The sequence below is a fragment of the Polyodon spathula genome, chromosome 12, assembly GCF_017654505.1.
Source record: "Polyodon spathula isolate WHYD16114869_AA chromosome 12, ASM1765450v1, whole genome shotgun sequence".
In the NCBI taxonomy this organism is placed as follows: Eukaryota; Metazoa; Chordata; class Actinopteri; order Acipenseriformes; family Polyodontidae; genus Polyodon; species Polyodon spathula.
This window is the reverse complement of record NC_054545.1, coordinates 16,568,547-16,590,583: the sequence shown is the minus strand read 5'-3', so window position 1 is coordinate 16,590,583 and position 22,037 is coordinate 16,568,547. Positions and strand designations below refer to the sequence as shown.

Below are 22,037 nucleotides of genomic sequence, written 5' to 3'. Positions count from 1 at the left end.
TTTTAATGTGAGTGCAATCTTCACTATGTTGTTTAGTATTATGAGACGTGATGACAATGTAGAAGATGATGTTGTTTAAAGTTTTGGATCGTGATTTTACTTTTTTTTGCAAATGCTATTTTTTTTCTACAGCGCAGATCCGTTGACAAAGCCATGTTTGTCACATGTGAAAGTGGACATTTATTTATTTCTTTGTTGGTTCACGTAGCTCTGACATAATACAGCATACAAGCGTTTCAGGAGTTTCTCGATGTCTTTCATTTCAGTTCAATGGCTTTGATAGCACAACAAAGGCTCCTAAGTTCAAAGTAATACTACATCAAAAAATTCAAAAAGCAATAAAGCTTGAAATGCTGAACGGGCCTCCAGATCTACGCAGCTTTGAACAACTTGATTTCACAGAAAAACAAAAACACAGGAATTCACCCTGTAAATTGCATTACATGCAGCTCGGGTTATGAAAGCTTTGTTCAATTGCTGCCCAGGGAGGAAGGGAGTGTAGTTGAAAGCAGTGATGGTGTCTGCAGGTGTGTGGCTTTGAAGAGGGCCCATCAACAGAGACTTCACAATGGGCGAATGTAACAGAGTGGAGACTGGGAGTGAACTGGCGGCTCTGCACACCGCAAGCGAGCGTCCCAAGCACCATGAAAACAGCCGGGTTCGTCTGCATCTGTGATTATCGAGCTTTTAACCTCATCTCATCTCGTCGACAGGGGACAGAATTATTAAGTGTATCACACAACAGTGCCCATTACACAAACAGCCAACATTCAAATCCCTGCAGTTTTCCTCTGTATGTCACCCCCAAAGACGGATGAGATTTTTTACTTAATGTTGTTTTTCAGCAACCCTGAAAATCCTGCTTTTTTCTGAGGGCTAGGAGTGTTTATTTCAACCTTTCAAAAGTCTGAAAATAGACCCTTTCATGTTATTTAGTAATAAAATAAAGGCATGTCATTGAAGCGACTGATATGTATTTCATTGTAGTTCTGATGTTACTGTTGTCGTGATTCTATTAAGCACAGATAGCTTTCCTGTTCAGATCATTTTAATCATTCTTTTTTCTTTACTGGATGTTTGTGAATTTAATACCCATGAAAGTGGAGATTTAATTTTGGTATTTGTGATGTCATATAGTACTTCTGGGTAAATATGCATGGTTAAAAATATATGGCTGTCCCAGAGTGACTAAACACATCAGTCATTTTTAAACTCAATTGATAAATAAATAGCATTGTATTTGGTATGAAATTACAATGCAGAGTAATAGGATTTTAAGAGTGCACAACTTTCCTTGGCTTGCCTTTCTCTAAGTGCCCTTCCCATCGGTCTAACTGTCACCGCGGTCAATTATCTATCAGTTCATGACAACTGCATCAGAAATCAATACTTAAAAGGTCTTCTGGTGAAATAACAAACAAGTGGTGAAATATGTTTGTTTTAAACAAATAGCTACCAGATAATTCTTAACTGTAACTTGATAACGTCACTTATCATTAAAGCCTCATTTCAAGACAATTTTTTGATAACACTTTACATTAAGTGTCTCTAATTGCCGTGAATTTACACAGTAGATACAGAGTAAACACATATGTACTTACACATAATTACAACGTTATTATGCATAGTTACAATGTCAATCTTTTTTTACGATATATGTGAGTACACAATTGTATCAGAAAAGGGTTAGGGTTAGGGTTAGGTTTTGAATTAGGTTTTAGAGTTAGGGTTAGGGATAGGGATAGGGTTAAGGTTAAGGTTAGGGTACACATTAAGTATAGTGTAACTGTGCATAATAACATTGTAAGTATTTACGTATTTACTAAATAACTGCTATGAAAATACACATACTTAGAGACACAATGTACATGTATTTACTAAATAACTGCTATGTAAATACACATACTTAGAGACACTATGTAAAGCATTACCCATATTTTTTAGTTTTACAGTATTAAACAGCCACGGCAACACAATCACTATGGGACAAGACACCTGTCTAATGATATTTGGACATCAGTTTACCCAAACAACCTTCCTGATTTTCAACACTGGATTACATCTGGATTTTATTTTGCTCATCTTCCCTTCTCGTTGAAAGCCTTTAGTCACATTTTATAACCAAGCAGACGCGTGCTTAATGCATGACTTCAAACTCAAGTATTTTAAAATCTGCCTCTCCAGTATCTCTTCTAATAGTATTACATAAATGCATTGCAGATGTGTAGCAGCATACCCTGATGGTGTTGTCTTTAGCGGTGCTTTAGCACTACACACAGATAAGGAGGGGGCTAACGAAGGACTCCAATCCAGGAGCAAGTCCTCCTGATTACCATGTATAGAGTTCTTATACTGGGTGAGTCTGTTATCGGCACCAAGCAGGAATGCTCCTCTTTCAAAGAACGAGTGTTAAGGAAAATGCAATTAGCTGATACCTTCAATTACCAGCCGCTCTCAGATCCCTGTGAAGGGCCTCTTGTGCATTCTCGGGAGCCTGATAATGGGTTATTTTTAATGTTCTACAGGAGTTAAGGATACATTTCCATTTTTTTTTAATCCATTCCAGTCAAGAACACTAAACAGTTCTTTCATCTATCGGGGCTTGCTGTAGAGAACTGCGTTCAAGATTTTTTTTCTGGGTATTCAACCATAACGTTTTTTTTCTTTTCTTTTTGCGCACGTTGGGGAATGGAAGACAGTTTGACTGTTGAAAGGTTAGGTTGTTTTTCAGCTTTTTCTTTTTAATTACTTTTATGTCCGGGAACCAAATAAAATATATTAAAAAAAGATGTATAAAGTTCAGCCTTTGTTTGTGGTTGATGAATGGGAAAGTGCTGTGTTTTTTCTGCTATACAGTTCTGCAAAATGAAATCTCTTATAAATTACATATTTAAAAAAAAAAAAATCACAAATGTTTTATTTCTGTTGAACTTCCTTTAGTTTCCTTTGTGTTGTAATATATGAAAAATATGGTGTGTTTTTTTTTACCATTTCACTGCTCTTGTGTAAATCCTGTTCTGTGAGGTTTGTTTGGGGATTCTAATGAATTGATCAACAGTGCAATGCAGGAGCAAACAGCAAAGAAAAGTATTTGTTTCCAACCAAATATACTTTATTCATATTCATATCAGGGCAGCTTGTGATACTGCATGGTGATGAATAAAAGGAAGCAAAGGCTGGTTTTCACTCTCAATTCTCCAGGCAGGGTGAAACAGAAACTTTACTATGCCTAGATAGAGGAAGGGGAAGGGAAGGGTAGAGCGGCTAACTGTCCCTATGTATTGGCAGCCTCAAATGGGTGCAAAGGTCCAGAACTCAGCTCAAAACTTATATTTATACAACCACGCCTGCAATACTGACATATGAGATCCCAATCCAATGACAAGCACTACCCCTCTAACAGTCCCCAGGGACTGGCTATAGCTGTGCTGCCGATTCGCAGCACTGGAAACACTGCTGACATGCTACAATAGTATTGACATGACCAATAAAAAGGTAAACTGAAGAGCCACCTGTAACAGAAATCTCAGTGTTGGTGTTACATTACAATTTGTTTGACCTTTTCACCGCCCTTATATAAATCCCATAATGTGAATAGATTTGGGATGAGCAGGTTGTGGAGGGCACTGGCTATCCTTCCCCTTGATCATTATGCTTTCCGGTGTTTGTTGCTGAATAGTTGCACACAACTCTCACACAACGTATATAGGTCTAGTGGATCACATAACACATGACCACATACATTTACAGGTGGATTAAAAATTTGTACTTACATTCTCAATGTTTTGGCCATTAAGTCTGTGTGCTAGAATAATACCAATCCCTGATGGCAGAGACGAGCATTTTCTCTGTGTTTGGTTGCATCTTTAGGGATTGCATCTTTGTGATTAGTGGCTTACATGACACTCGTGTCTATCGTAGTGTCTGTTGATTTCAATAAAGTAGTGTATGGGATGGTCAGTTTTGCTCCGCAGAATGAAAAAATGGTGAATTAAACAATATCCTTTTTAATAAAGTAAGGATTAGCTTCCAGAATGTGTTCTTTCTACATACTACAGGGGCTGGATTGATGGGGGATGACATTGCTTCTGCACAATAGCACTTATTTTTCTCTGTTGTCAGTGTTATTTTACCTCAAGGACTAAAGGAATCTCAACGGCAGAAACATTATAAAAGAAGGCTTGAAAACTGTAGTTTCAAAACTGAAACGAATGAAAAAAACTGAAACAAAGCCTACTTGAACTAACAATCCTGTGACATCACAACACCCAAAACGTATTTTAAGCTAAAGTGCCCTCAATAACACTGCTCTCAATTCTGTACTATGAGACACTGTTGAAACAAAGCCAGGTCTAAGCTTACCATGGTAAACTGCTTGGTAATTAAGCAGTTATTTCGTAAGGGGGCTGCCCTTGGTAGAATAGTACACCAATTACAGTTGAGGCAACATGGATTCTTAATTATAACAAAGAGAACCCTGATAATGGCAATGAGGATTAGTTTCTTCACAAAATAGCATGATCATTTTCCAATCTGCTCTTTCAGAGAAGGTTGTTCAAGTCAGAATGGAAATGATTTAACATGTTACTTTGTTTAATGGAAAATCTTACAGGTGACTCTGCAGTGTTTACAAAAAACAGATTGCTTTATATCTGCTGTACACTGCACTGTCCATTACATTTCTCACAATTTGAGAAATCTATTTCCGAAATCTGTTTATCAAAACAATTGCAATCAATATTGCTGCTATACGGACAGTCCATGATCCGCCAAAGGCAAACAAATGCATTTCTTGCAGTAGGCTGTTCTGTACACCTTAAAGGGGAGGAGCAAATCAGAATCTTTGGCCCACTCCTTACAAAAGTTTTGTTATTTGTAACATGTTCTTTTTGTATCAACCGTAACTCTTTAACACTCAATAGGGTTAAATTCACAGATGCTAAAAGAAACTTCAATGACATTCAATAACGAACATTTCTTTTTTGGAAACAGCCGTCTTATGTATGTCTCAAATCCTGACCAGATGAAATGCGGTCAGGTTTGGCTCTCAAGCTTTGTTGTTTATCTGTTTAAAATCCTAACGAAACCACTGCTATGAGCTTCCAGTTTTTGGGGTGTCCTGATTAACTAGATCCAATAAAGGATCTAGCGATTTACACAGTTCAAGCTGAGGGCAATTGTTTCTGCACTGAATAAATAATGGACAACAAACCATCAATAACCAATAAACATTTATTAAAACTAGACTGCAAGACTGGTCTAAAGATATTCATCTGTGTGATTAATTGCCATTCTTTAATCAGGAGGAGCACAGGAAACAGGAACATTAACATGTATGTAATGCCTAATGGTGGATTCTCCTTTGCTCTCCACTTCTCTAAGTCACTCACTACTATTATGGTCTGTTCCTGGTTTAACTACCGGAAACCCACTAGTTCAAACTCTGTAATACTAACTCAGACCTAAAATAAACTATACATCTTACACAAGGTTTGGCCTGGATAGTACTTGATGGGGACCTCATTGGGAAATCAGGTGGGGTATCTAATTTTGCAGGATAGAACCTCCTAATTCCTAGTAATTCCTAGGCACAGCCAAATTTTATGCAGCCATTTGAACTTTTCATAGAAGTGAACTATGCTTTAACATGCTTTCACTATACTTTACACTTTGCTATGCTTTACCATGGTTGTGCTGCAGCAAATTCTTAAACGATAATACTACTGGTGTTATTCTGCACAGGGAATATTAGTGCCTTAAAGATGTACGTTAATATATTGAATTATCTCCTATTGACCTAAAAAAAAAACTTTGTCAGCTGAGAACACGCGACACAGGCCTCCATGTCACAGCACTGCTTAAAAGAGTTACTCTGAAGGACGCTTTCTCCTTTAGCTCATCTGCGGCATCTCTGTGGAGAGCTCTGCCTGGTAAAGCTCAAAACTAAACTCTCTCATTTCCAAGTTTCTAATGGCATTCTAACTAGATCTTTAAAGCTCAAGCAATTTCCCATGTTAATCATGATGAAAATCATTTCAGCTTTTCTGGTACTGTACGCTGTACCAGATTGGAGGACGAGGGAGTGAGCAGAGCAACCTCTGCCTCAAACCAGTCCTAGACTGGAGGGAGCACTCTTTCTCTTAGTGTGTAAGGGAGCAGTTCATTATCCATGCCTCAAGCCTACCCTAGACTGGAGGGAGGTATCCTTTCTCTTAGGGAGTGAGGGAGGGAGCAGTTTAGTTTATTTTCTTAAGCCTGCCCTGGGCTGGAGGGACCCCTCATTTCATAGGGGGTGAAAGGGGAGCAGTTCAGTCTCCGTGCCTCAAGCCTGTCCTGGACTGGAGGGAGCACCCTATCTCTTAGGAGGGTGAGGGAGGGAGCAGTTCAGTCTTCATGTCTCAAGTCTGCCTTGGACAGGTGGAACCAAGCTTACTCTAGTGCATAACCCTATTACGTCACCAAGCCCCTGTTCTGCCGTTTATTAAACCATCAGTTTTGCTTAAATGCCCAAAACTGTAATAAACTGGAAATAACATAGACCAGAATGTCATCTCCTGGCTTCTTTACTTTGTTTGGATGTGAGTAGGATGTAATTAAGAATGGCAGTCACATACATTATACACAATACAAACCAATGCACTGACATTTTTGCCTGTGTCTTCCTGGCTAGTGTCACCTCTGAATAGCATAAGAAATATTTCTCACTATAGTAAACATGATTACATATACATTGTTGTTTTTAGGTGAAACATTAGTACAAGTAAGAAGATAGTGGCATCTGCTAGTAAAGCCCTAACAATCAATGCAACTAGAACTGAAGTGCACCTCCTGAACTTATAGTCAAAGCACCTAAAAAAATTAATAAAGCACAGTTGTTGAGTAATTGCAATACGAACCACTCAGAATGACTGTAACCCACATGTCTTGGGGCAAAACAAATAAAAACACAAAGAAAATGTGAATAGGAAAATGTAGATCCCTTTAAAGGCAGGATACCCGCAGCTCAAAGATCGCCTCTTGACGCTAGTACAGGTGCGTCACCGTCTCATCACATTTCACCTTGAAATACTCTCAATTCTCTGTTCTCTTTCCCTCAGTTGTAATACAGAAAAGAAGATTTTCTGACTTTCTAGTTAAATCCTTGCTGGGGATTAATTATTTAGAGGCTCTGGCACTTTTTTTCTCTCTCTCTTGCTGTGCAGTGGAGGCATGCGTGTGTGATGTCATTTATTATTTAAACCCCTTCTCTCCGGTCGCTGCGACGCAGGGATCCGTTTTTTTGAATTCTGAGGTTCAAGGTGAGTGGTCCTGTGCTTGTTTCTTGCTGTTCCTTTTTATTGCAGCCTGTCGGGATACAGGCAGGCACTTGTGGGAACTTGCTTGCACTTACATACATCAACACACAATCCTACATTATTTGACAGTAAAGTCTTACTTTGAGGCCCCCTGTAAAAAGGCTACCTAACACTTCCATTCCTTATAAAGGTTCTGAAAGAAACATATGTCATAGTAGACATATCTGGTACTATACTAAGCGAAATAAATATCTGTTTCAAGCTTCCAGATAGTTTACTGTAATGGGCAGTGTTGCATGATACTCTGCCTTTACAGATTCTGTCCTGTCTCCTCTCTGTGAGACGTAAAACCGAGGTCCTATTGAAGTGACTCTGCAGCAACAGTTGTTGATGCATAGTTCACCCCCTAGTCTCTGTATGTTCTAAAACCGTGGATGCAGAGAAGCCCGGCTCTTTTGCATTGTGGTTAAGATGCTCGTTATTGTTGCACCTCCTTGGTCATTTCACATGAAGGGTGAAATTGTACCCACCCCTTCAACTGTTTCCTTACTGTCAGGAACCAGCTAGCTATTTTCCCTATTGACTGACATGTTTCAGTAATATGACCCAATACCCTGCTGAGGTGAAATGAATAGGTGAAAGGAATAGGTGAAAGGAATAGGTGAAAGGAATAGGGTGACCAGTCGTCCCGGTTTAGCCGGAACAGTCACAGTTTTTCATAAAGGTCACAGTGTCCTGACGTTTTGCTCAAAATCTTGAAAAAGTCCTGGTTTTCAGCCACTTCATGTAGCGTGACACCCTTTAAATACTGTTTGTCAAACTAACGTAAACCACTTTTAGTTTATGGTACCTGCCTTGAAAAACAAAATAAAATAAAAAAAACAAGGTACTCAGGTAATCAAGAACATTATTTTTATAAAGTGATTAACACAGGGTTATGTGCTTATTCCTCAGTGCGTTTTCATTTAGTTTATATTTAATATGAATCTACAATTGTGTGTAATACGGTAATGTTGTAGCTCTTCAATTCTGGTGGGATGTAGCCCAGACACAGCAGCGAGAGGCTGCAAACATCCAAATCCACCTGGTTAAACCACATAAACAAGGTCAATAAATAGAGCCTGACACAGTGAGTAAAAAAAAAGAAAGAAACATAACAAAACGTAAATGTATTTTTTACGATTTAATTTATTATATTATTATTATTATTATTATTATTATTATTATTATTATTATTATTATTATTGAACTCAATATAAAAGTAAGCAACACATATAACACAATATGGCTAATAATTAGCCACAAATTATACACCCAGGAGTTTACTGAAATTAGATAGCTGCTTAAAAAAGATAATACTAAGAGTGAGAGGATGGCTATTTAAATAACCATTAAAATAGATGGTTTAATTAGTCTTGTCAATTATTTAACAATGTGTTTTGAGCTTTGAAAATCTGGTCACCCTAATTAGGAAGTCCAAGTGTAACAGATTTCCCGGGACGGGAACTGAAAACTTTCTTTCAACCTGATGCAGTACAGATTTCATGTTTTAAAATTAGCCATGCAAAAAAAAAATCTGCAATAGCATGTGTAAGCATTGTACCCCTAGCCTAAAAAAAAAAGATCTTCATTTTTCATATACATTTTTGTAATCTAAAATAGCTTTGAAGGCGTGACTCACAATGTTTAATAGAACAGCCCCCCCACCCCTATTCCCACACTATTTCACATCATGAGTATAAAAGAAGAGAAATTAAATAAAACACATTAGCGCCCTATGTGAGCCCCTCTCTTCCCTCCTCTCTGCTCTGTCAAACAGCTGTACTCCAATTGGGGTAGCAGACAGGCAAGCCCTAGCTGAGTGATTGCACCTTTCAGGACTAAATGCAGCTCTCTGCAGTAAGTGCGGAGAAATTGCTCAGTCATTTTCACTTCATTCACAAGGGAATAAAAACAGTAATCATCCTGCTGAGGCACACAGCTTCCAAGACAGGAGTCATTTTATTGATATCAATGTCTACATACTGCATTCACATCTCTGTCTTTAGCTGTGTACATTAAAAGGCTGAACAGACTTTATTTCAAAACATTCCCTGTCATTAGTATAGCAAAGCCCCTCACTGCTTTGTTACCACGCCACACTGCACTACAATTTGTGATGTTTTGTTGTCCTGTTCACTTCCTGTGGTACAGGAAATAGGCTCCTGAAACACTGGGAGGCATAAATGAGAGTGCGGCTCAGGTGGGATTCTATTTCCGGTATCAGCATGCTGAGCAAATAAAAGAAATGCCAAGAGCAACACTTTTTAGTTCAATTCAAATAATGTTTACCGATATACACTGTATAGAGGATTACTGCAGTTCTCTCACAAGTGACGATTTTGCTAACAGCCATCCTCAAATGTAAGTCCATGGAGCATTCTGTTTATATAACGAGTACAATGTCTGGAAAAGAGTTTAAATCCAAATTAAACAGCTGAATTACTTTCCTTACATCAAGCTCTGCCTAGTCATGTGGTGTCATTTGGAACAGCGTGATTCACCTGGTAGTTCAGTTATTGGATTTGATCAAATAGTCATTTTATGAGAGGTATGAGGCTCGGTGGTATAGTCAGCTACCTTTTAGTGTAATAAAGAACAGTGAAAGCCTGGTGAAACATAGGTAAGCATGGTAAAGTTCAGAAAGGTATGTTAAAGCATATTGAAACCCATGGTAAGCTGTGGTAAATACTTTGTATAACCATGGGGGGGGAGAAGCATGGTAAAACTGCAAAATGACGTGGCAAACCTTTATAACGGTATTGCTGCCTCTGCCTCTCCCTGTACTCTCCTTGTCCCCTCTGTCTCGCACTCTGATGCTAATTTTAGATCCATCTGAGGTAATGACACATCACTGGAAGGTGTGATTGTGTCTCTGCCTCTGGGGAATGGGACTGATGGCTATTTGACCACTCTGATTTTTGATGTTGTAGCTGTTGTCATGATTCTTTCTGTTGCTGCCTGGTTGCTGTGGCTACTAGAGCGTGTTGTGTAGGTTTGATTAGCTGGAGTCGGAAGGGTCTTGGACACAATTCTGTTCTGTGGCTTCTTGGGCTGTGTGAACTGTTAGCTGTGTTGCAAGGTAGATGGATCCCATTGTCTAGTTGAGCCTTGTGAAGTATATGTGGAGAGCTAGCTCAGAAAGACTTCATTGCCATAATTAGTGAAAGTTTAAATTTGTATTTGTGAATGGGGGTATGTTTACTACTGGTAATAGAATAGCCACCTTTCTCAGTCAATATCAAATGTGTTTCGTCTGTGTGTTTTCATTTTGTATTTAATAAAAGCCATCATAATTCAATTTGCTTGAAGTGTGTAATTGTAAGTAATTGGTATGCGAACCCTCCGGCCGCTAAGTGCAATAAAGCACATTTTAATGATACGCTTGGTGATGATAAGCGGCAGAATGAATTGAAATGAAAGAGCAGGGACTGCTTGTTCTGATTACTATGGGGGCAGGGAAACGTATTGCATTCCCCACAGCGCTTGAAGAGGAGAGGGGGGTTACAGTACTCTGACTGGACAGGACAGGCTCAGTAGGTATATTCTTCCCTGGATGTGCTGCTTGTGTATATTTATTTTTCTCTGAATTTAAAGGTCACAGTGTCCCTGAGTTGATCCAATTCAGCTAGCAAGCGTTAAAGCTACATTGCCCCACATTAGAGTGTTCAGCTTACAAAGCCTTTTGGAGTCTGATCTTGTCAGCTGCTCAGAAAGCCAGGACTGGTCTGTAGTATTGGATAGGAGGGACTTGGCAGTGGGAGATGCCATTGAGGCCCTGCATTAGTTTTGGACAGCCTTGCGCAGAATGTGAACCCATGTTCGCTTGGCCAACAAAATTACCGGTGAAACTTTTAGAGTCTGGTTCTGACATCACTAAAGCCCCCAGATACAAGTTTCTGACATTTCAGAACACCAAAATCACCAGCCAATCAGCTAAATGTGACCTTAAAGTTATTATGTCCCTCCCCTCTCTCTCTCTCTCTCTCTCTCTCTCTCTCTCTCTCTCTCTCTCTCTCTCTCTCTCTCTCTCTCTCTCTCTCCTCTCTCTCTCTCTCTCTCTCTTGCAGATTGAGGATATCATTTACCGGATACAGGATGACAAGACTGGGGGTGTGCCCATCCGGACGGTAAAGAGCTTCTTGTCCAAGATTCCCAGCGTAGTGACAGGTACATACAGGTCCTAGTAGTTTTATACTTACTCATCAAAACCTTACAAGTTCTAGCTGTTTTATATGCAATATTCAATACATGGTCAGCCTTTGGCTCGTGTTTTATAATGTTGTCCCTGTGTAGCTATTCTCTCAGTAATCAAGCTCTGACACTCGAATATTTTAAGGATGCAGCGCTTTGAATATAAGTTTAAGGTTCCTTCTATCTGTTTGGTTTAATAATAAACTAGTCCAGCATAGGTACAGTCATCAACTCAGGTTGAAGGAGGGGGCGTTGTATGGAACTTTAATAAATAAACTGACATGGGCGTGAACTGAGCCATGGCACATACATTACATCTATTTCAACTGATATGCAGGCTTTGTCCAGGGCTGTAGTATAACTGCATGGCTATAATTACATGTTTATCAGTATAACTGCATGGTTGAAGGCATATTAACATGGTCTAGGTTGGATTTGCGCTGCTTGAATGAATGGCTGTCCTTCGATTGGCTGAAACGAACTTGAGACTGGAAGAAATGCCAGTGACCACTAAAGTATTACACTAACAACAATAAAGCCACACAGGCAGTGATGGGGCTAGGTATAAGCAGACTAAGCAAAAGCTTAGGGCCCCAAGCAGTTCAAAGGGGGCCTGATTCAGAGGGATTATACTTCATTATTAACCAGAACTTAGAATGCTGTAGGATTGTACTGATTTTAAAAATAGGCTATGCATTTTTTTGATGAAAGCAATCCTGAAACAAAAATCTAGTAACAAAATGAGATGGGCATCTAAGCTGGCAGTGACAGACACCTCATTTTTAGCCCTCGCTAAGGACAAGTTTATTCATGAAAAAAGAGACGTTTATGAGTTCAAGGAAATAGACTGGTAGACGAATTTAACTGGTTATGTTTTTTAAGCATTTACTTGTAATATCTTCTCATAAAACTACTGGCGATTACATTAGTACTGTACATGCACAATGTGCAGCAGGGCTGTCCAAATTACGTCCCGCGAGCTGGCTCCCCCAGCGCAATGCAATTTAACCATTAAAAGCGGCACTCTTTTATACATTAAACCAAACCATATTGCGCGATCGCAGGAGACAGCCTAATAGGAGGCACAATAGGAATTAACAGACAAAAAAAGAGAATAAATGAAAACTTAAGGAAGAATAATCGTGAAGTAGTTCCCCTCAGACTCAAGAGAAAGCTACTCAGGCTAGCTATGAAGTGGCACAACCTAATACACAACATGGAAAACCTTTCACTGAAGGTGATTTTATAAAGGAATGTGTCTGCAAAATGGTGGATATTTTATGTCCGGAAAAGAAACAAGAGTTTCTAAATATCAGTCTAGCGAGGAACACAGTGGAACAGAGGATAGAGGATTTGGCAAGTAACATACAGGAGCAGTTGTCTGAAAAGGGGCATTGTTTTGAATTTTATTCAATTAGTTGTGATAAGAGCAAGGACACCACTGACACCACTCATCTTCTTATATTTTTACGGGGGGTTGATGACAATCTTGGTGTCACCAAAGAGCTCCTGGATCTCGAGCCTTTGTGGAGCAACAAGGGGGTCCGATCTGTTCAAAGCAGTGTCAGCTGCGCTTCAAAAGTCTGATTTGCCTTGGGAGAAGTTCCCTTTCAATTTGAAGGTGATACTTTTGGGATATGCCTGCTTGTCAGGTATTCGCTGAGCATTTTATATCAAAGCTGCTGATAGGCCCCTCTGCGGAGTGAGGTCCTTGGTCCCGCCTCACTGAGGTAATAAATAGTCACTCTGTGGAGACGTCAGTCTCTTTTGCCTTTCACAGACAAGTAGGTAAAGTGGATGAGTATAACCCTAACCTTTTCCAGGTGTGATTGACTCTTCAGAGCTACTTCTTTGTAAGTTACCTTGTAGTCAATTGCAGGATGTAGCCTTGCCACGGCCCCGGAATCAGAAACTTGGTAACTGAAGGCTGAGCTAACCCTACTCAACTGTGTTTCACTTGCCGATTGTAGTCTTCTTTCTAACCTCTGCAGCTTCCTGCATGTTCCTGTCTTAATTTGCCTCTGCTTTTTGCAGCTAAAAAAAAAGGGAGAACATGACCCTCCAGCGCGTTCAGCCTCGCTTTGCAGTTGCTGTTGACTCGAGTGCTCTGGGTGACTTCGGTACACCCACTCAGCGTGTGCGGCCTAGCGCCCCTACAGGTTGTTGATTACTATTGTTTTTTACTACTTAACAGTAAAAGAAAAACACTCTAGCTTGCTGTTGAGTGTCTCTGTACTACTGACTTACAGTTTAAAAATAAAATAAATAAATGACAACCGTACACTTCCTCCATTAGGCTTTGGCCTTATTGTTGAGCAGACCACGCGCAATATCACTCACCCATAAAGCTGTGTTTTTATGTGTAAAAAAAAAGAACAGGGGTGTCTTCTTTCTTTTTCTGTCTGTGCTGCACCGGTTGAGGGCTCCACATGGTCCGGACGCCATCTTGGGTGCTCCACTCCACTGCAAGCTTCGCACTGCACTGGTTGTGTGACTGGACTGCAACTGTCTGCAGGCTAAGCTCCACACCGTTGCAAACTACTTGCTGCTCCTGGTTGTGTGACTGCAAGCAGCCCACACACAGACATGCAGCTCAGTACCTTGGTGCTTTGCCCTCGGTACTTGGTGCTCGGTGCTTTGGCGCACCTCTGTCTAGGCCTTAATGCCCATGGTACGCTCGGGTCCTCGGTGCCTCTGTGCTTCAGCGCCCTTGGTGCACTAGAGCCTTGATTTCTTGATGCCTCTGCGTCCTCAGTGTTCAATCGCTTACTGACATCGGTGGCTTCGTGGCTCAGTGCTCCATAGCCTCGGTGCCTCGGTGCTTCGGCATCCCCAATGCCTAGAGAGCTACACACCTCGGTGCTTCGACGCCTCGAGTCCTCTCAAGCCCCGTGCTTCTGCACCCTCCTGGCCTCGGTGTCGCTTTGAGGTCTTTCTAGCCTTGAGCTCCTGTACCCTCAAGACAGTCGGGCCCCTGGTGTTCCATAGCCTTGGTACCTTGGTGCTTCGACACACTCTGTGCTTCGAGGACTCGCCACCTTGGTGCTTAGATGACTGTGGCACTTCATCCAGCATACTCGATCCACTCAGGGTTTCTCGGTGCCTCGGTGATACACAAAAGAAATGTTGAATTTCCATCCATGCACGTCCTGCATTTGGAAATTGCCCCTGCAGGACAAACACACCCTGTGTGTGAGGTGCCTTGGCATTAAGCATGCCTCTGCTGCCTTGGCAGACAGGTCATCCTGCTCTTTTTGTGCCGAGTCCAAAGAGAGCATCCTGCAAAAAAGAATGATGCTGTTTTCTGACGAGAACCTTGCAGCCAGCCTAGGAGAGCTGTTGCCAGTCTCGGGATCCCAGGATTCTCCTCCCCCTCCTCCAAGCCCTATGCAAAGTATTTCTTGTACGCAGGCTCTACAGCGCCCCCACAATCGCTCTAGATCTCCCTCAAGGGGCAGGAAAAAATCCAGAAATGCAGAACAAGCGAGGGATATTGCAGAGCTAAAGGGCCAAATGACCCAAATACTCGAACACTTAAGCAGGCATCAGGACACCCTGCGCCTGCCCCAGCTCCACCAGCACCTACCCCAGAGCATCACCAGTGGTTGCTATAGAGGTTGATCAGCAGGACATGGTGATGAGCAAGGAGGAACAGGATGCACTCCAGGGAGCTCTTGGGAGCGAGGGTCCCGTATGTGGACAAGTCCACATTACTAGATGCGCCTATCTGCCCTGGTCACACTTTTGGACCAGTGGTAGAGGAGATCTTGCAACACTCCCTCGGAGAGCGAGAGGCCTCCCAGCAGGTAGCTGCAATGCTTCCCTCCCATACTTCGGCACAGGGAAGGGGGAGGCGATGGCGTCTGACAGTAACCCAGATTGTCCTGATCCCTACGGCACCATGGGGCACCCCATCAGAGGCCCTGAAGACTTGCTGCCTCAGACCCATCAGTTCACACAACACCATCTGCTCTACAGGCGCAATAGCACCTCAGATTCTTGGGTGCTTACCACCATGCACACCAGCTACACACTACAATTCCACTCAGGGCCTTCTCCCTTTCGAGGGATCACAGTCACATCTATAACGACCCTCTCCAGGTCTTGGCCCTCAAACAAGAGGTAGAAAGACTACTTCAAAAACAAGCCATCCGTCTTAAAGAACACATCTCTCTAAGAAAGGGGTTCTACTCAAGGTATTTCTTGGTGCCAAAAAAGGACGACGGTCTTTGCCCCATCCTAGACGTGATACACCTCAATGGATTCTTGAGGGAGAGGAGGCTCCAGATGGTCACACATCACCACATCCTCCAGTCTATCTGGCCGGGTGACTGGTTTACAACAGTGGACCTGAAAGACGCGTATTTTCACATTTGCAGCTGCAAGGAATCAGGGTGATGAATTACCTGATTTGTTCCCAGTCCCAGAAAGGAACAGTGGCCCACATAGCGATTGTGACGGAGCATCTGTCAGGTCTGGTTCTCACCCTCAATGATACAAAAAGCCAATTAACACTGGTGCAGAGTACGGTCTACTTGGGTCTCCAGCTGGATTCCATTACAATGCGAGCCTACCTGTCAGATGACAAGGTAGTTGCAGTCTGGGCAGGCAGAGGAGTCCGTGGATCCTGGTCGGGCCACTCGATGTCCCTGCACATAAATGCGCTACAGCTGAGAGCAGTTGACCTTGCGCTACATTTTCTCCCTCTGCTCTGCAACAAACATGTCCTTGTCCGCATCGACAACATGTCCTTCCTCAAGAATGTCAGGAAAGAGGAAGCGACAGTTCTCCTGGTGACCCCCAGATGGCCCAGGATAACCTGGTTTTCAAACCTCTGCCAGCTGCTGCAGGGCCAGTCCTGGGAGATCCCGCTGCACATGGATCTCCTCAGTCAGACGAAAGGCAAACTCTGGCACCCAGAACAGGGGCAGACTCCAACTGTCAGTCTGGCCCCTGAACGGGACTGTCTGTCCGCCCTAGGGCTCTCAGACGCAGTAGTGAGTACACTGCAGAATGCTAGGGCTGCTTCAACAAGAGTGTTGCACGCCTATAAGTGGAAATATTTAAAAAACTGATGCATGGCTGGAGGCCATGATCCCATGTATTTCCCTAAAGCAGTTATATAACAGTTTCTGAGAGATCTACTAGAGTTGGGTAAATTCCCATCTACAATGAAAGTGTACCTAGCAACCATATCTGCTTACCATGTTCCCATTGACTCCGTATCTCTGGGCGCTCATATACTGCGACCTGTTTTCTAAAAAGTGCTTGGTGGTTACATCCACCTAAATAGGACGTCCTCCCCGAATGGAGTCAAGACGTGGTACTCGAGGCTCTCACTAAGGCTCTGTTTGAGCTCAGACATACTATAGAGCTGAAATATCTCTCTATGAAGGCAGCCTTTCTGTTAGTTATCACCTCCACTAAGTGGGTCAGTGAGCTGCAGGCACTGTCCATGCACAGCTCCTGTATGCGTGTTTGGGGCGATGGAAACAGTATCATTGCGCACAAACCCTGCTTTCCTCCCTAAGGTGATTACAGTGTTTCACTTGAATCAATCAGTGGAACTAGTGGCTTCCCTATTTATGATCTTGGTGAGGCGGGACCGAGGACATCTTTCTGCGGAGGGGTCTATCGGCAGCTTTGGTATAAAATGCTCAGCGAATACCTGACAAGCAGGCATATATTATCTTCTCTTCGGGTGTAACAACAGATGGTGTCCCAGCAATGATTGGTGAGCATTTGTAGTGAAACTCTGCCTGTTTGGGAAGCATGCCAAAGAGCACAATGTTGTGCACTTCCCATCATTAAACGTTGTCATTGACAGTTTTTCCAATGAAAAATCTGCAAATCAATGGGGAAATACATGTTGATTATATCAGCCTTTATTGCAGAGTTCAAAAAGCCATAAAGACTTTTCAGTGATTGACAAGGACATTCAGATTTTCTCTTGCCCCTTCACAGTGAATATTGATCAAACACCTGAGAACTTGCAGCTGGAACTCATTGAACTGCAGTGTGATGATTTGCTTCGCAGACGCCATCAAGAGCTGACTTTGAATTTCCGGACAAGACCCGTTTCCTTCAGTTGAGGCGAAAAAAAGAAAACAACGGCGAGTTTGTTTGGTTCAACATATATATGAACATGAACATAACCAAGACTCGCTTGAGATCAAGTCTAACAGACATCCATTACTGGGACATACTGTGACTGGCAGCCACAAATCTCACACCAGACACCAGACTTAAGTCCATGACTCATTTGCACAGCTCACATTAAAAAATCATAAGCAACCTCTTAATGGTGGGTAATACTTATATAACTTTAGCATAGTTTACTGTATCTAAGTGTGTTAACAATGTGTATATAACATGGGTACACTATGTAATATAAGTTATATATCAGAGGCCCGCTGCTCATTGCACGTTAATCAATCTGGCCCTCAATGCAAAAAGTTTGGATACCCCTGGTGTGCAGGATTTGTATAGCGGAGCTGTGAATCCAAAACACATATCCCCAGGGAAACAGAAATATGATATTGTTCATATTGCTGTCTTACAGTGATGATGATCTCAGTAGCATCTATGGAAAAACAGCACAGTGTGACTTAGTTTTATTATCCAAACATAGGCAGTCAGAGAATAGGAGATGCATGTTGTTTTACAGTATTAGAGGAAAATGAAAGTGAAATATTAAAGTGAAACCCATTAGCCTCCATGCTGTTGTGCCCCGCTCGGCACGCTGTAAGACAAGTTATTTCTAGACTGACAGCATAACGTGTGTTTATTGCATATGCAAAACTGAGTTAGGCACTTTTCACTCAAGAATGTTCCGCTACATTTCAATGGTATTCATAGACACTCTCTTAGCTAGACGTGGTTAAATGTGAAATGTAAACATGGCTTAGCTGTATCAATGTCAGCATTCGAGCTGCTTGATCCAGTGTCACAGTGCTGTGGTATAAATGTAATGTGTTTTTTTCAACTTAAAAAATCCTTTGAGTGCTTTGCATGAGAGAGAAAGAGCCCTAGTTTAAGTTCTATATTTTGATTAAGATCTTAATATTAAAGTGATTGTTGCTACTAAAATAATTCCATTAATTTTCCATGCTATACACATTTATTCTCTATATAGATCTAATTTTAACTTTGTTAAAGAAATACAAGTTTGCACATTTCATTTTCACGGTTATTTCACCTGGAGAGTAAAATTGTCCACACCTTTTCAGATCTTCCTTTCCTGTCAGTAGCCAACCAGTTGCTTCCTCTATTGACAGGCACACTTTGCAGCCAGTAAGCTTTTACCCCGAAGACACTGCTGAGGTAAAATGACCCAGGAAGTAAATCAGTAACAGACTTCCTTTAAAATGGAAGTGTGGTCCAGTGGTTAAAGTAGAGCGCTTATAACCAGAAGACCACTGGTTCAAATCTGACCTCTGTGTGACCCTGAGCAAGTCACTTAACATCACTGTGTTAAATCAATGTCCTGTTGTATGTACTATGAAAGGCAATCTATATATAAAAACAAAACAAACAAATAGAGAGTTTTCATTTCTCTAGAGAAGTACCAGAGGTCATGTTTTAAAATGAAAACACATGTGTGAGATATTTTGAGACTGCACATCGTGAGACCCATATAGTGAATGGAAGCGCATTTTTTTTATGTAAATATTGGACAAAAATAACCTTTTTTTAAGCACAGTTTTTTAAAAAATGGACACTGGACACAACATTATTCATAATTTCTCATTCAAAACAGTGACCCTTATGGACTGATGTGTCCTGACTTGGAAAATCCAGCAACCTGCCTCAAATCTCAAAACCTCAACCCATACACAGTACAAATCAACTGATGTTCAGAGCATGAAAGAGCTCGAGCTTATGACCTCCCGAATGAGTCTATTTGATGGATTTAATAAAGTTTCATGTGTTGTAACAGTTCCAGGCTGTTGTTGGTTTCATTAACACATAGCAGGTGTTTTTCTTGCTTTTGCTTTGTGTATGTGTGAAAGAACTGGAGTCTGGTATCAAAAGTGTGAATTCACAACCCCAGAATAAAACAAAAAATAAATCATTTGTTCCTGTTGAGAAGAGTCATCTAACAGGTTTTTTTATTATTATTTTTATCGAGCTTTCTATTATTATGTATGTGCAAAGCTTGCAAAAGTACTATTCCATCCACCCAAAACTGTGAAGTTCTAAAGGCATGGCCATGTGGTGTATAGGGTGAGTCAGGGGAGCGCTGGCTCCTGGCTGTATGAAGTCCACAGGGAACATGGCCTGTAGCATTCCCGCAGGTTACGGAAGCAAAATCATCAGGCACTGTTTCTCCTCAGCAGGCTACAGTCGACTCTGCTGGTCTTTGTTCTTCCAGGGGCTGGTAGTTTGCTGGCATGAACACCACATACACTATATGTATGTACACGTCAGTAGGGTCAGGGTGGGTTTTTATTAAGATTTCAACAAATATTTAATACCATTAAAATTGACTCACAATGGGAGACCACTACAGGGATATTCACAAGTTGTTGTTTTTTTTTTTTTAATTTCAGCTTGGCTGTATCAGTGTTCTTCAACTACATATAGGGACACAGAAAGACATTTTTCAAATACAGTATTTATGTTTAATCACATTGCATGTAGGGTTGGCTTCAAGATCATAGCCGCAAATTGATACCAGATTAAGTGTTCATTATATAGCCCTGTGTGTCTTTGACCTGAGCTTTCAATGTAATTCATAAAGTGTGGGGAGGCTAACCAGGGCTGTCAGGCTGCTTCAGGATATCACATTGCTGCTTACTTACAAGACAATGCTATGTGTCCTTCACATCTAAATCACAATACATATTCAATGTCAAGCCAGAAGTGTAATGTGTCACTTTTCACCAAGAAACCGTGCTTCATGTCTTAATGAGTTGTACAGTATGAGGCCACCCTTAATAAAAATGCTATTTATTTTTTTTGGTCAGATATCATTAACTTTTGTGACCCTATACTCAATGAGAGACTAAAACTTGCATTAGAACTCTAATTAGGCAATGCAAATTGTCTATATTATGTTTAATTAATCCCAATTTTAACAAATAAAGAAATGGATTTTTATTTTTAAAATAAAGTAATACAAGTTCTACAGAGTTTAACTTGTATTTCCTAGTTCATCTAAATCCCTATGAAATCTATCTTCCTTGACGATAAGTTTTACCTAAGGAGAGGGGGAAGAACAAGATTATTTGTCCTCCTCTTTGATTGCTCGTGGTATATCTTGTCATTTTATTAACAGATATTTTGTTTTGCATGTGGTGTTTGTACAGAAACAAGTAGAATGTCATTCAAACAACTGTGATAGTTGTGTGCTGCTCCAGTTTTCCCATAAAGTTTAATTCTGTATATAGTCATGGAAGTTGCTCCAACCCTTATTCTAACTTGGCAGGAGTATGTATGGAGACAGGAAATATATTTAGAGTGCCTAATTCATGTTTGGTACATGAATTGGGATTTGTAGAGAACAGAGCCCACAGCTCAATTTTACACAACACAGCTTGCCCCTGGTTTGAGTAACAGGTGGATACTGGATGTGATAATAATGACTTCCCTGCCCCCCCTAACCAAACAGCAACACATTGAAAAGCAGTGTCCCCATCGCTTGCAGACAGCTTACCCCCACCCTGTATGAGCTCAACAGTTTCTACAGGTTAATTCTGCTGTATAATTAACAATGTGACGCAGGTTTTCCTCTTTAATTTGCTTCATGTAAGTGCTTATGAAAGACAAGGGGCTATAGTCAGCTTACAGAAAATATAAAAACCAAAAACTAAATTCTAGTGAGATCACACTATACTATAATCAAAACATTTAATGAACTATTAGCAGACCACAGCAATACCAGCAATGGTAACACAATGAATTTGGAACAAATACTCCATAGTGCAGTGGTTGTGATATTGTAGCTAACCGGTAACTAACTTCTACGCTCAACATACATTTGACTTTCTTATAAAATATTTCAAAATGTCAAAAAATGATAAAATACACTTTGTTTTCTGGTCTCCAGTCCCATCTTCTAAAACGCAAACCCCACCGCTTATTACATTCAGCTCAGTACTCTGCCATCATACGTCCTGCATATGAAACACATGTTAGTTACATCGATGTAAAAGTTACATTCAGTTTTTCTTTTCATTCGTTCTGAGCAGCAGAGCTTCACTCAATATCTTCTCACTGGAAGTCCATTGCAACTGTTGCAGAACATTTTAATTCTGGTAAAATCTAAAGTTAAAGTAGTATATACTAAATGGCACACTTCAGAGTTTTACACACAATGTATTTGTTCTGGACGTGCTTGTTCGCTTTATGTTGTGATTGTACAGTATTTGAGTCTTGATTTCTTTTCATTAGGTGCTGACATTGTGCAGTGGCTGATGAAAAACCTAATCATTGAAGATCCAGGTAAGCACAGGCACACACAAAGTCTCACATAGAGTCACACACACAAACACACACACACAATTG

At 41.0% G+C, this 22,037-nt stretch overlaps 1 protein-coding gene across 3 annotated transcripts in view; it reads left to right on the top strand.

Annotated features, from left to right (window-relative positions):
• Window positions 1–22,037, top strand: part of LOC121325015 (regulator of G-protein signaling 6) — a 117,245-nt gene that overhangs the window by 72,765 nt on the left and 22,443 nt on the right. For 2 of the 3 annotated variants that reach the window (XM_041267302.1, XM_041267301.1), the window contains exons 3-4: window positions 11,405–11,504; window positions 21,924–21,974. In XM_041267302.1, coding sequence (XP_041123236.1) covers window positions 11,405–11,504; window positions 21,924–21,974 — 151 coding nt within the window. Of the gene's footprint in view, window positions 1–2,501; window positions 2,715–11,404; window positions 11,505–21,923; window positions 21,975–22,037 lie in introns of those variants that run through there. The other variant, XM_041267303.1, reaches the window with a different exon arrangement.